Below are 15,356 nucleotides of genomic sequence, written 5' to 3'. Positions count from 1 at the left end.
TATGTGTGTGTATGTATGTATGTACACACCATATAACTACATGGATAAAGAAGATGTGATATACACATATATATATATTTATATATATGTATAAATTTACATCTTTAAACTCTTTTTTAATTATTTTTTAAAAATTTTATTTATTTATTTGACAGGCAGAGATCACAAGTAGGAAGAGAGGCAGGCAGAGAGAGAGGAGGAAGCAGGCTCCCTGCCGAGCAGAGAGCCTGACGCGGGGCTCAATCCCAGAACCCTGGGATCATGACCTGAGCTGAAGACAGAGGCACCCAGGTGCCCCCCCCAAATTTACATCTTTAAAATCAATTTTTAAAATTATGTTATATTTTGAGGGAGTTTCTTTGTGGTGATGAAATAGTGTGGTCGCCTGATTGTGGTGTACAAATGTGGTGTACGAATCTACACATGGGAAAAAGTTACATATACTCCCCTCCCTCAGGAAAAATTACATATAAAAATATAGTAAAAGCTGACTCAGGCCTGCACTTGAATTAGTAATAGTAAACCAGTATCTATGTCCTAGCTTTAACAATATACTATGGTTATGTAAGATATTATCACTGGGGGAAACTAGATGGAAGCCCCATGATAACTGTACTATTTTCCAATAGCTCCCTGAATCTGCTTCATGCTCCAAAACAAGTACTGTCAGGTTGACAGAAGACAGACTGATTCGTGCAAAATTCAGAATGGAGGTTAGATCCAGAGCTGCAGTGACCAATATAATAGCAACCTAAATCTAAATGAAATTTAAAACAGTCTCTCATTTGCTCTGGTCACATTTCAAGTGCTCAATAGCCCATGTAGCTAGTGGCTACCATATGAGTAGGGGTACAGAACATTTCTTTCTTGTTTTTTAGATTTTATTTATTTATCTGACACACAGAAAAAGATCACAAGTAGGCAGAGAGGCAGGCAGAGAGAGAGGGGAAAGCAGGCTCCCTGCTGAGCAGAGAGCCCGATGCAAGACTCGATCCCAGGACCCTGAGATCATGACCTGAACCGAAGGCAGAGGCTTAACCCACTGAGCCTTCCAGGTGCCCAGACATTTCTATCCTTATAGTAACTTCAATTAGACAGTGCTGCTTGAGGAAGAAGAGGGAATGAAATATACAGTGGTAATGAGCTATTTCTTAACCTAGATAGAGGCCACAGATGTTTTATAGTCTTCCTTTAAATTTTTATATGTATTTTTTACACTCTTCTGGAATTCATAATACAGCAATACAAAATAAAAATATTGATTTTTGCAGATAACATGATGGCATACCTAGACAATTCAAGTGACTCAATTTAAGTTTCTTACAAGGAATAAATAAAATTGTACAATATGAAAAAAATCTACAAAGGCAACTTTGATTTTATATTCATGGAGCAATATGAAAAAAGGATTTCAATCTTAATCATGATCTGAAAAAGTATGAAATTAATTTTACCTCAGATTTAAGAGATTTAAAGAAAATTATGAAAATCCTACTGAAATTCTAGAAGGTGATATATAAAAAAAGGGAAAGAGCATTCCTTACACAGTCTGAACTATGTTCAACCACAATAACATTCTCTCGACTCTCTTCCATCACTCCTCCGTAGTGCTAACCTGATCCTTACCCAGGTTAAACCCAACTCTCACACTAATGTGCACTTCTAAATAAACAGTTTAAGGTGTTTAGAGAAAAACAAACTGTACTGACAATCTCACCTTATATTACCATAATACTCAAATGAGTTTTCAGCCCAGGTCAGCAATCTATTTTCTGAATCTAGTTCACCTCTCCCTCTCCATGGTAACTATTTCGCTTGTCCTCTTCCATCTTCAACCTCCAGCACCATTCTGCACTCTCAGCAAAAGGCCTTACCTTCTCTAAGAGAATAAAAGCCACGAGAGAACTTCAACTTTCCACTACTGAATCTAAATGCTTACCTATATCTGTGTCCATTTACTCGGCCTTTTCTCAGTTACAGTGTTCTTGCTCTTAGAGAACGAGCTAACCTCATTATTTGTGCTCAGGTTCCTTTCCTTGGGTATGCAAGAATGTGGCTCCTAGAATTTTTCCTTCTCTGTCTACATTATCATTCTTTTCGTATCTCCTGGAGTATAACCATCAGTACACAAGAATGCTGCAATAACTGCCATTTAAAAAAAAAAAAATGAGGGCACCTGGGTGCTCAGTGGGTTAAGCCTCTGCCTTTGACTCAGATAATCTCAGGGTCCTGGGATCGAGGCCCACATTGGATTCTCTGCTCAGCAGAGAGCCTGCTTTACCCTCTCTCTCTGCCAGCTTCTCTGCCTACTTGTGATCTCTCTCTCTCTCTCTCCCCCTGTCAAATAAATAAATAAATAAATAATCTTCTTAAAAATAAATAAATGAGAAGGAAGGAATAAATTAATACTTCCCTTTCAACTATGTCCCTGTTTTACCAGTCTTCTTCTTCTTTTTTTTTTTTTTAAGATTTTATTCACTTATTTGACAAAGAGAGATCACAAGCAAGCAGACAGGCAAACAGAGGGGAAGGGAGAGGCAGGCCCCCCACTGAGCAGAGAGCCTGATGTGGGGCCCAATCCCGGGACCCCAGGACCATGATCTGAGCTGAAGGCAGAGGCCGAACCCACTGAGCCACCCAGGCGCCCCTACCAGTCTTTAAAATAAAACATCTCTCAGTTGGTTAATCATCCAACTTTTAATTTTGGCTCAGGTCATGATCTCAAGGTCATGGGATTGTGCCTTTTGTTGGGCTCTGTGCTCAGCATGGAGTCTGCTTGTCCTTCTTCCCTCTGTTCCTTCCCCCTCACACACTCTTTCTCTAAAATAAATAAATAAAATCTAAAATAAAATAAAATAAAATAAAATAAAAACAGCTCTCGGGGCACCCTGGGTGGCGCAGTCCATTGAGCATCTGTTCAAACACTTTTCTTTCTTGTTTCACCAGTACTTGTCTCTCTGCCTTCAGATTTTCTCAGTGTCAAGTAGTCGAAGCTCATCTACTTGGGACCCCCAAAACCAGGTACTCTTGCACCCCTGTGCCCTGGCTACACCCCCACCCCCAATCAAATGATTCTTAAATTTCTATTATTTCCAGTCCTGATTTCTCTTTTGAGCTACATATTACTATATCAAATCACCTTCTTGTTGTATTTCCATCTGGAATCTAAGAAGCATCTCAAACTTAACTTCTAGAAAATAGAACCTCATTTTCCCTTATTAAATCCACTGTTCATCCTTCTTCCCCATCATGGTTAAAGGCATGACCATTAGTTCAGGACAAAAATTTAAAAGTCAATCTTGACTCTTCTTTTTTCTTGACATCTGATATTAACAAATCCAAAAGGAAGCATCATTAAGTCTATCTTTAAAATATATCCTAAATATGACCATTTCTCACTACCTTCACTAGAGCTCCCTAATGCCCTAGATTTCAGTCACTATCAATGACTAATGGCATTAGCCTTCTCACTTGTAACTTTCTGATTCCACTCTTGCTCTTGCTCTCAATAGTCTCTTCTTCACAGCCAGAGTGACTTTAAAAAAACAATAACACATGTTCTAAAACTCGAAAACTGTTACTTAGAACAGAAATGGGATTCCAGAAATATATTCAAATATAACAAACTACAAAGAACCTAACTTCTTTTCTGCAAGATTACTAATTTACAGAAGAATACTGATAAAACTAAAGATAGGCTCCTTACAATTACTAGGCACTGAAATTCTCCTAAGGCTATGTCTTAAATATAATCTGCTTCTGTATATAATTCCATTATATAATTAGCTTATTGACAGATCATGTACCAGATTATGCAACAACCCCACTCAAAATTTTCCAAAGGCTTCCTATCATATTTAGAATAAAATCTCTTTGCAAAATCGTATACAATCTCTTGCCACTGAACTCCTCATCATGCTATGCTGTGTTGTGCTATACCCACAGTGGCCTCCCTGCTTTTTCTCAAGCACACCAAACTTACTATACCTTAGGGCCTTTAAACTTGCTATTCTCTTTGCCTGGAACACTTTCTTTCAAGATACTCACATGGCCCACTCTCACACTTAATTCAACTCTCAACTCAATACCTCCTCAGAGAAGTCGTTTTTAACTATTACTTCTAAAATAGTCTCCTTTTTTTCTTTTTTGGTACTAACATAGTTTCTTTTTCTCACTGCCCATCACTCTCTCTGTCAATACACTGTTTTGTGTTTATTCATAGCATATACCACTAGCTAAAATTATGTATTTATATGTTTTTTATCTGTCTTCTCCAAAAAAATGTAACTTCCATAAGAGCCTCATTTTGATCTGCTTGTTCACCACTACAGTCCTAGCACCTAGATCCATGCCTCACACAGATTATGTGCTCATTAAATATATGTTATGTGTGAGAATAAACAATAACCTGTAACAGTCTAAAAATTCAAAAAGAATGATATCTGGAAAAGAAATGGGATTCCAGAAATAAATTCAAATCTAGCAAGCTATACAGAACCTAAATTCTCTACGGGCTTTGCTACGTATTAATGCAAGATCTTCACTAGAATCAAAAAGATTATCTTATAATTTTAAGGCACCTAAATTCTCATGTGCCTATATTCTAAATACAATTTACATTTATGTATATAACTCCATTATATATTTAGCTCATTCAAAATCAGTATTTTAGCTTTTGTGCAACTTAATTTGCTAGAAAATGAAAATCACAATCAGTACAAAGTTAAAACAAAACTAAAGGTAAAAAGGAGACATTAGAAGAACTGAACTGTAGGTTACGACAATATAAGGAGTTCTACTGACCTGATCCCCAGTAAAATTGGTGAAAATTATTTTAAAAAACTAAAGCTCCTGGAAATGGTCCTTAGGGTAAATAACACAAAGAAACATCTATTCAAGAAAAGTGAAAATTCTATGGAACTTGAACCAAAACCATTCCCTCCCTCCTTTCTTCCAGAGCAGAGAACGTGGCTCTACTCCAGACTGTTGCCACCATGGACACAGGACTCCCTTATTTCCCAGTTCCAAGCTGGAGGCTTTCTTCCCATAGAAGCAGGACTTCAGCATTTCTGAGGTTCTTCCAGATCTCTACCTTGGGTGTATGTTGACAATCCTGGGAGCCCAAGAGCCCTTCCCGTGGCTCAGGAGATAGTGCTTCCCTGACAGGACAGACAAACTGAGAGATCTCCACTTACTGCCTTGTCTCAGCTCCTAGGAGTAAGGATGTCATTCAGAAGCTACCACAGTTCTCCGCCCAACTTTAGAGCCTTGGCTCAGAGATTTTGCTTGGGGGCAGGAGAAAGGCCATTAAACAAACAAACAAACAAAAACAAACCACCTGCTAATCTCTTCCCACAGGAGTTTATCTTGTTTGCAACAGTAAAATTTAAACTTAAAAACAGTTCTCAAAAATAGGGAAGGTTGTGGTATAGGGAGTTGAGAGGAGATTTGCTTGCAGATCTAATGAAGATAAAGCCTAGACTACGGGCTGGCCAGGTAAGAGAGAACCAGGGGAATAAGACTTCTAGAAGGCCTCTTGAGGTCAGAAATAGCCAAACTCTAACCTCAGAAATTAGATTAGATTAGTTTGTCATGCCCCCGCCTGGAATTTATACCCCAGGGCACTATTGTAAACAGCAAAGCAATCGGCCAGCAATTAGTGGAGTTTAAAACCTGGGTATAGTCAGGGAAAGTATAGAAGAGAGTTCCACCAGTACAGCAGTCATTCCAGGGTGACTATAGGCAGACTGCCCCCCAGGAGCAACAGCAGAGACTTACTATTCTGTGTTGGGGAAAGGGAGGGAAGGATCACAGGGGGAAAAGCCTTCACAGAAACAAATCCAGTTCAGCCCCTAAACAAATAAACAAGCAAATAACAGTAACAAAGCACTGGAAAGAAGGACCGGTATCTAAAACAGCTAAATTATCTAAAATGTCCAGTCTCCAACAAAAAAATTATAAGGAATCAAAGAAACAGGAAAGTATGACCCATACATTTGGGGGTGGGAGAAGCAACAGAAACCGCCTGTGACAGTGACAAGATGTCAGATTTAAGAGGAAAGATTTCAGACTAGCCATTATAAGTATGTTCACAGAACCAAAGGAGAGCCTGATTAAAGACATAAGGAAAGCATGACGACAACATCACGTCAAATAGAGAGTATCAATAAAGAAAAATAATGTTCATTCTCAAATAGAGAATATCAACAATGAGAAAACATATTTCCAAATGGAAATTCTGGATATGAAATGTACAAAACTAAAATAGAATTGTAGGATATAGAAAGAACCTCAGACTGCAAAAAAGACCCTTGAGCCTAAAGGGCCGATGTGTGTTCTTCTCCAAATCCATCCTTCCAACTCTGTGTCTAGTGTCCTTTTTTTTTTTCTTTTTTAAAGATTGTATTTATTTATTCAACTGAGAGAAAGTGAGAAAGCACAAGTAGGGGGAGTAGCAGACAGAGAGGGAGAAGCAGGCTCCCCATTGAGCAAGTAAGCCTGATGCAGGGCTGGACCTCAATCAAGATCCTGGGATCATGGCCTGAAACAAAGTCGGATGCTTAAGCAAGCCACCCAGCTGCCCCTCATGTACTTTTTTTTTTTAAAGTCACAACTTTCAATAATAAAATTAACTCTATCCACTTATTTAATCATAAAATCTATATGCTACTTCTTGGATAACATCCATTCTATACATAATTCATATTTCTTTTTTTAAAAAGTGATACTACAAATAACAGGTTAATTCTCAAATTTAATAATAATATGAAAAATCTTACTGGTCTGACGTCACCACAGGAATTGGTAAATTGTCGAGCCAAGCCAAAATCAAGCATGTAACATTTCCTACATGTACTAGGAAAGCGACCCATGGCGAAGTTCGACTAGAAAAGCAAAGAAGGAAAATATACATATTCTTATAATACTAAATCCTTACATATATCCTTCCTATATTTTAATTCTTCTATTTAAACTCTATATAATACATATGTCTCAAACACACTATTCTAATCCATGATATTTACTGGATATTAATACATAATCTTGTGTATTCTATTAATGCCTAGGAGCAGGTAACTTTGAGGAACAAAGAATTAAGTGATGGTACAAAGTTACCTACAACATCACTGACTTAAGTGGAACTCTATGTTCCTTGAAATTCTGGTCTAAGTCACCACTTTAAAGACAGCCCAACTCTTCCTTTCTAAAATGGGAGGAACTAGGAGTGAGCAAAATTGAAGACACAGCTAAAAATTTAAATGAATTTCCTATAAGCATCATAAAGATGAATTTCACTAAGCATAAAAATTAAAATTCAATTTAAGGAAGCATTTCAAAACAGACTTACATGAAATACACTTTGCATTCTTCCCTTAAAAAATAAATGTAATATTAAATGAGTACAAATCTGCAAAGATGGTATGTAAAAAGAGAATTTATAAAGGAAAAAGCAAAACTGCTACAAAAATTGTCAGCTTTTATTTTAAAATAGTGTTCTACTTAGGGAGTTTTCAGATGAAAATGGAAAGTCTTCAGTCACCATGCTTCTAAAGTAGTGACATTTAGTTTGGCATAGAATTGCGAGCAAGAGAAATCTATATTCCATTAAGCCTGACTCTACTAATGTTAATTTTAGTTGGCATTTTCATGTAAACTATTTAATTTTAGAAATCATGTAGCAACAGATGGATGTAATTTTCAACTGCACTAACCAACACATGATATATTTATAGTAAATACAGTATATCAGAAATGGATCATTTCCCCTTGTGAGCAATAAAAAAACAAAGAAGGAAAAATAAACGCATATTTCAGTTATGGAAATGACAATTTCTAAGAAAAAACAGAATAGAAAAATACTATATATTGCCACTGTAGCACTCAGAAGAAAAAATAAGGTCTTTCATAATTGATGGCTCCTTATAAGTACAATTTGTCACTTGAGAAATAGTTCAGAGAACACAATGAATATAAAAGCCACATATGTATATATTTTTACACAGTATCAGGAAAAAGAAATCTAAAGAATGACTTCCAATTTAGTGTAAGGCTAAGTAACTAGGAATGTTAACACACATAATAATAATAGTCAAGCATTATTAATTTTTACTTTGGCTGCTAGCAACATTTTCATTGTATGAAAAAAGCTCCTAAATGTTAAATTGTAGTTTGTAATTCGAATTTTTTTTAAAAATTAAGAGGCAAGTTATATTTTGCTTTTAGTTACAGAATTAAAATATTACCTTGTATTTAATAATAGAAAGCAAATACAGAAAGCTACATTCATAATTTATTGTGTCCCTTCATTAGATTAAGAGTACAAAGCAAACTCATTCTGTGCTCTGACTTGAAAAGGCCTCTTACCGGTTTGATGTCTCGGTGCAAGAATCCCACAGAATGGATGCTCTCAATAGACTCGAGAATCTGTCTACCCAACCGAAGAGTAGTGCTAATGGTGAATGTGCCCCGGGACTGGCTACGGCGTAGATCTGCCAGATTCCGACCCTGTGTAAACCAAACAAACACTTTCACATATGGTACTATGTTATAAAAGAAGAGTGGGAAGTTATTCGCTTACCATTAAAAATGTCTTGACAGGGGAACCTGGGTAGCTCCGTTGGTTGAGCATCCAAGTCTTGGTTTCCGTTCAGGTCATGGTCTTGGGGTTGTGGGATGGAGCCCTGAGCAGCGCGGGACCCACACTCAGCAGAGCCTCTGCTTAGGATTCTTTCTCTCCCTCTCCTCCCCACCCCCCGGCTCATGCTTTCTCTCAAATAAATAAATCTTTAAAAACAGTTTTGACAGAAAGAGCAAGGATTTTACACAAATCGTGACCCTCTCATTCAGGAGAAGAGATTCCATTAAGGTTTGGCACGAATGTTTCAAAGAAATTTAAGAATAACCAGAAGTTTTTGAACTTACTATGTTTTTGAGTCATCATGTTTCCGCCTTTCATGCCATAACAAAATATGGTCTTGATTATTTGAAAATATAGAAAACATATGTACCCAGAGCAATAATTCCAAATATAAAATAAGTGATAATCTACAATAATGAGTTTCACAATCCCATGAGTAGCTAATAACTTACGAGCATTCCAATAATTTTTTTCTCAAAAATCAGTATTTTGATTTCCAAAAATATACCTGAGAAATACTGGAACTTTATTTGTAAACAACTTCCACCATTATAAAAGCTTTTGAAGGAAAATCAACTAATTTAACTTATGACAGTAGTAATAATTCTAAAATTTCAAATCAGTTATTTTTTAATTTCTTTAAAATTTTTATTTATTTATTTATTTGTCAGAGAGAAAGAAAGAGCACACAAGAAGGGGGAGCAGGCAGAGGGAGAAGCAGACTCCCTCTGAGCAAGGAACCCGATCTAGGACTTGATTCCAGGACCCCAGGATCATGACCTGAGCCGAAGGTAGATGCTTATTCAACAAGCCACCCAGGTGTCCCTAAAATTTCACATCTTTTAAAATGTAAACTAAGGTATCAACTAACAAAATCCAAAAAGATAAAATATAAGGCTAGCAGGAGTATGGGGAAAAGTTATTAACATGGTAAATACATGCAGGTTTTATTCACCTAATTAAAATTAAAAACTTCACAGTATAAATTGGAAGGGGAGGTGAATCATCAGAGACTATGGACTCTGAAAAACAATCTGAGGGGTTTGAAGGCAAGGGGGTGGGAGGTTGGGGTACCAGGTGGTGGGTATTATAGAAGGCACGGATTGCGTGGAGCACTGGGTGTGGTGAAAAAATAATGAATACTGTTTTTCTGAAAATAAATAAATTAATTTAATAAAAAAAACTTCACAGTATAAACTAAATAAAAGTAGTTATTATTTGTTACAAAGAAAAACTGAAAACAATCCACATATCTATCAATAAATGAAAGGTTAAATAAATTATGGTACACTCATCTTACTGACTGGTACACAGCCACCAGGGATTCTTATTCATAACACAGAATGAATATTATTGAATGAAAAAAAAATCGTTTTCCCTAAGTAATTCTATAAATTTAACATGATCCCAATAAAAATGCAAGTGGATTTTACTACTAAAAATGTGAAGTGAACCTAAAAGAAAATAATATAATGAACCCTCACATAACTACTCATCACCAAGAATTAACAATTATCAATTCATAGCTAATCTTGTTTCACCTGTTTGTTACCTACTCCCCCACACCCTTGCAATGCACACCCTTTTCCTTCCCACACATATATATGCTGGATTATTTTCATGTAAATCCCCATATCATTTCATCTACATATATTTAAAAGTGTGTAAGAGCAAAGAGATAAAAATAAGTTGTCAGCAACCCTACTGTCACAAATTTGAACTAGAAATATCTACTTTCTCTTTTAAAAAATGTGTATCCTGAACCCATCCACTTGAAATGAATTTAAAACAATGTTCAACCCAATTGCAAGAGATACACATAGCCTCTAGAGTTTGTGGTCTCTAAATACCATTTCCCATGAAGAGGAATCAGGGCTTACTGGAGAAATGGCTGATTCTAGCTCTGAAGCATGAAACACACAGAATGAGCTTGGAACATGATATTGGACGAGAAAGTAAGGATGCTATCAAAGACTGCTATAGTCCGGTCTTACCAAAATGAATCAGAATCCAACTTGAAAGAAGACCTATTGGTCGAAGATAGAGCAATTTGAACATTAAAAACAACTGCAATAATTGAGAAATATAAAAGATGTGAAATCCATGAACTCATATTTTTTTTTAAAAAAAAGACAGAGCTCATCAGTCCTCTTTGGAAAATATTAGGGAACCAACTTGTTATTTTGAAAACTAGTAAACAGAAGAAAAGAAACAAGGACAAATCCTGCCCCTCCTATATAAAAAATTATCTCAGGTAACCTATTAGTTGAGGGAGTGCTTTTTTGAAGAAGAATTCCAGCTATTAATTAAGGAAAACTGATAGAATTAGAATCATACACCTGCAACCCCACTGAAGTAATGGATCTAGGCAATGATTACTAATCAGTTGATAAAACCTAGAAGAAAAACTACTGGGAGCTTTAAAAAGGATGCATCAGGCTGACTGTCCCTGAATCTCAAGGATCAATCCTAAGAATATTAAAAAGAGACAACCCAGACATTGCCTAGGGATGGGATGCAAGAAGAACATACCACTCACCTCTGAAGTACTTTGGCTAATTAAAAACAAAGATCTAATCACCAGTTTACAGAAAATACAGTGGATAGAACATGTTAAATAAGGAGGGAGATAATCAGCAAACTCCAGAATATGTGAACTTCATGACAAGCGACATCATTTTTGTCAATGACAATATGAACAACAACAACAAAACTGTAAAAAAAAGAAATAGAGGGAACCTATAAAGTAAAGAAGGTTTAAGAATTATATCCACCAAATGCAACATGTGGAACCCTCTGTGAAACCAGATTTAAGTAATCCAAATATTAAAAAAAAATAAAATAGAAGATATACAATAAGGAAATCTGAAGATTATCTTGATATTTAGTGCTATTATTAAGGAATTACTGTTTACTGTGATTAAGAGGAGAAAGAGAGTCTCTGACTCTTAGGAATACATACTCATGTATTTCCAGATAAAATATGCTTCCATTTTGCTTTGAAATAATCCGGGGAGGGAGAGGAGAGGAAGAATACACCAGGAACAAGATGGACCATGTACTGATAACTACTGAAGCTGGGTGATGAGTACAAAGATGTCCATTATACTATTTTATTTTGTGTATGTTTAATTTTTTTCACAATAAGAAAAAATTTTTAAAATAAGGCAGCTCTGATGTTAGGTAATCTAGATCTACATCTGTATGATTATAAGATTCAAAAATTTTTTTGCCCCTCCTTAGGTGATAACCCTTTTTCACAAAATACCACCCTTTGGCTATATGAAAGCTGCTCATGTAAAGCCTCAATGGTGAAAGGAAATTTCATGAGACTCTTCCCAGATGTTGCAGGTAGAAATGAGAAAAGAAGCACAAATTCTCAAACCCGTAAGATTTCAAGACCCAGATTTTAAGAGCCGCCCAGGTGCCCCAGTCCTTAAAATTTTTAAGGCAGATATTCTACAACTGAATCACCAAGAAGAAAAAGGTAATAAAGAATAATAAATTTAGGGGGCGCCTGGGTGGCTCACTCAGTGGAGCATACAACTCCTGATTTTGGCTCAGGTCATGATCTCAGGATCATGAGATCGAGCCTGCATCAAGCTCTGTCCTGAGCATGGACCTGCTTAAGATTCTCTTTCAACCTCTCCTTCTGCCCCTCCTGCCCTCCATACCCAAAAGAATTTAGGATTTTTAGAAGAAATTAAAAGTGGCAGTGAGAAGCTGACTATGTAAATTTTATCACAATATACAAGGGGAAACATAGTATTTATCTTCAATATGTCATGTAAGACAGAGTACCCTCTAACAATTATATTAGCTTTACTCCAAATCAAGTCAATCTTAACTGTAGAGATGCATGGCTAATGGTGGATAATTTTCTTATGAACAGGAAAAAATACTGCATGAAAGTCAATTGGAAAGGTTGTTGGATAAATCCAGAGGAGCCTGCCAAAGGCCACAAAGGCCATTGTTATCTGATCTACACTGGCCTCCTTAGTTTTCTGAAATTTTTTCTGAATTTCTTTCCTCTGCTGCCCCAACCCAACTCCACTCTCCATCTAGGAAAGAGAACTATGTTAATGAATGAAAAAAGAAAAAAGAATGCATTTCTCCTATGTATCAAGTAATACTTAAATTTTCAAGCAGTCAAAGTTGGTTCTTGAGCACATAAATTAAAAACTGGAGGTGGGGAGCCTGGGTGGCTCAGTGGGTTAAGCCTCTGCCTTCAGCTCAGGTCATGATCTCAGGGTCCTGGGATCAAGCCCCGTGTCGGGCTCTCTGCTCAGCAGGGAGCCTGCTTCCTCCTCTCTCTGCCTGCCTCTCTGCCTACTTGTGATCTCTCTCTCTCTCTCTCTCTGTGTCAAATAAATAAATTACAAAAAAAAAAAAAAAAAAACTGGAGGTAACAAAGAGAGGAAGAGAGAGGGACCGGGCAAGATTCCTATCCAACAATCCATGTGGGGATTGAAAAACTGCAATGATGATAATCAATGGATAGTTGACAAGAACAACCCTTCCAGATGGAAAAATGAAACAAGACGAAACCAGAGAGGGAGACAAAGGATAAGAGACTCTTAACCTCAAGAAACAAACTGAGGGTTGCTGGAGGGGAGGAAGTTGGAAGGGATAGGGTGGCTGGGTGATGGACATTACAGAGGGTATGTGCTATGGTGAGTGTGGTGAATTGTGTAAGACTGAGGATTCACAGACCTGTACCCTTGAAACAAAAAAACAATAGCAAAAAAAAAGAACAACCCTTCCATCTTTGGGAAAATCTATGTCAAATCTGTTTAAATGAAATTCCATCTGCATAATATAAAACATTCTGAGATGATATCAAGAATTCTATTTTATTCATATCTGCTGAAATTAGGTACTTTGATCAAAACTGAAATATTTTAAGATACATTTCCAAGTAACCTACCTGCAACTGCATGACCACATAGTTGAATCGATCATTCCTCCCACAGCCAATAAATCTACAAACGTGGTCTTTCCCTGGATAAAAGAAAGAAAGAAAGACAGAAAACAGTGGAAAAGGTTATGCTATGATTTCTCTTCTAAATAATTAATAATTTGCCTTTTTGTATAGTATTTTATAATTGAATATAAAGGACCTGTCTTAAGAACCTTAAAAATAGGAAATCTGTATTATTCAAATTTTCTATCCACCTCCCCCTGGACCCTACATTGCTCTGTGTGTAGTCAAACACATGTTTATTGAATGAATAAATAAATGAATGAGGAAATAAATGAAAGATAACTTATTTATGAAGTAAAGAATTAAAAGGTCATTTCAGATCAACTTGCCCAGATATTATACATATGAAAACAGAGAAGAGCAATAAATAAGAACTCTGTTAGGAATATAAATCCTGGGGGATACAAATATTATATTTATAATATAAATTTATTGTATAAATATAAATCCTGAAATATATATATAAATATAATATAAATTTATAAGTATAAATCCTGAATTTCAGATATGTTCTGCCATTCACCAATATATGACTTCAGTCCCTTAATCACTTAATCTTTCTTTGCCTCAATGATTTGGATTAGTTCAGTGGTTTTCAACCTGGGTTTTACCTATGAAATCCAAGGAGGTGCTGACTAAGGTGCAGAGGAAAGCAGAGGTGGAACACGTAGAAATCCAGGGTCTTCCCTGATTCAACAAAAGCAAACAAAGGTCCTAGAAAAGGATTAAGACTGGTGGGCTCCAGGGCAAGAAGAGGGCATTTTGTCTGGAGCATAGTGAAGGGAGAACAGCATGAGGAGATGCTGGAGAACAAGAGACAAGAGGCCCTGAAGGGTCTTAGACTCTATAACAAGGAAAGTAAGCCACATGGAGAAGTCAGTTTTTCTCAGCCCCAGCTATGTATCAAAATCATCTTGGAAAACTTTGTAAATTCCTGCATTCTTTAGTGATTCAGAATTGGTGGGGAAAAATACAGGTTGGAGCTTTTAAAAAGTTCTCTAAGTGATCCAAAAGGAGATGGGCCATGGATGGATATATGATCTATTGGATCTATTGCTGGGTAAAGAGAAGCATCTACAAAACTTTAAGATGAGGAAAAACACACTTAAAACATTGTACTTTAGAACACTGATATGGTGGCAATGACAGACCACACAGAGGTCAACTCTAAAGGCAGAAAGGTCACTCTGGAACAGTTACAATATCCCGAGAGAGAATAGGGTTTAAATGATAAATAGTATAGGAGAGATGGAAAAAATGAGATAAATATGAGAGATACCAAAGACAGTTTCTGGCTAGAAACTGGTACAATTAAATGGTAAGTTGCACCAAAATAAGAGAATATATAGTAGGTTGTATAGGCTCTAAGGGATATTAGAATGTCGAGTTTAAGGACAACCTGGTGAATTTAGCAGACAATTGTAATTTTAAGCCTGCTGCTGAGCAAAAAGCTGAGCTGAAGAAATACACTGGGGAACCATAAGTTCATGGAAGATAGATAGAACTACACACACAGATGGAAAACAACCAAGTGGGAAGAATATAAAGAATGAGAAGAAAATTAATCTAAGAACTGAATTTTAGAAAATGAAACATTTAGAGCATAGGAAAAAATAAAAGAATGCATGAAGGGAATCAATTAGTAGCCAGAAATGAATGGGGAAACTATGAGAAAGAGGTATTATAGACATACAATGAGAAGAAACATTTTGGCTCATGGCAAATGCTACATAA

General features: G+C 36.4%; 1 protein-coding gene across 5 annotated transcripts in view; it reads right to left on the bottom strand.

The window, feature by feature from the left end:
• The window catches only part of TTBK2 (tau tubulin kinase 2), a 162,862-nt gene that overhangs the window by 69,061 nt on the left and 78,445 nt on the right, over window positions 1-15,356 (bottom strand). For all 5 annotated transcript variants that reach the window (XM_044231585.1, XM_044231586.1, XM_044231584.1 and 2 more), the window contains 3 exons: window positions 13,566-13,639; window positions 8,365-8,505; window positions 6,780-6,884 (listed from right to left, as the gene is read on the bottom strand). In XM_044231585.1, the coding sequence (XP_044087520.1) occupies window positions 6,780-6,884; window positions 8,365-8,505; window positions 13,566-13,639 (320 nt within the window). The remainder of the gene's footprint in view (window positions 1-6,779; window positions 6,885-8,364; window positions 8,506-13,565; window positions 13,640-15,356) is intronic.

Source organism: Neovison vison, chromosome 13, assembly GCF_020171115.1.
Source record: "Neovison vison isolate M4711 chromosome 13, ASM_NN_V1, whole genome shotgun sequence".
In the NCBI taxonomy this organism is placed as follows: Eukaryota; Metazoa; Chordata; class Mammalia; order Carnivora; family Mustelidae; genus Neogale; species Neogale vison.
This window is presented reverse-complemented; position numbering and strand designations above follow the sequence as displayed.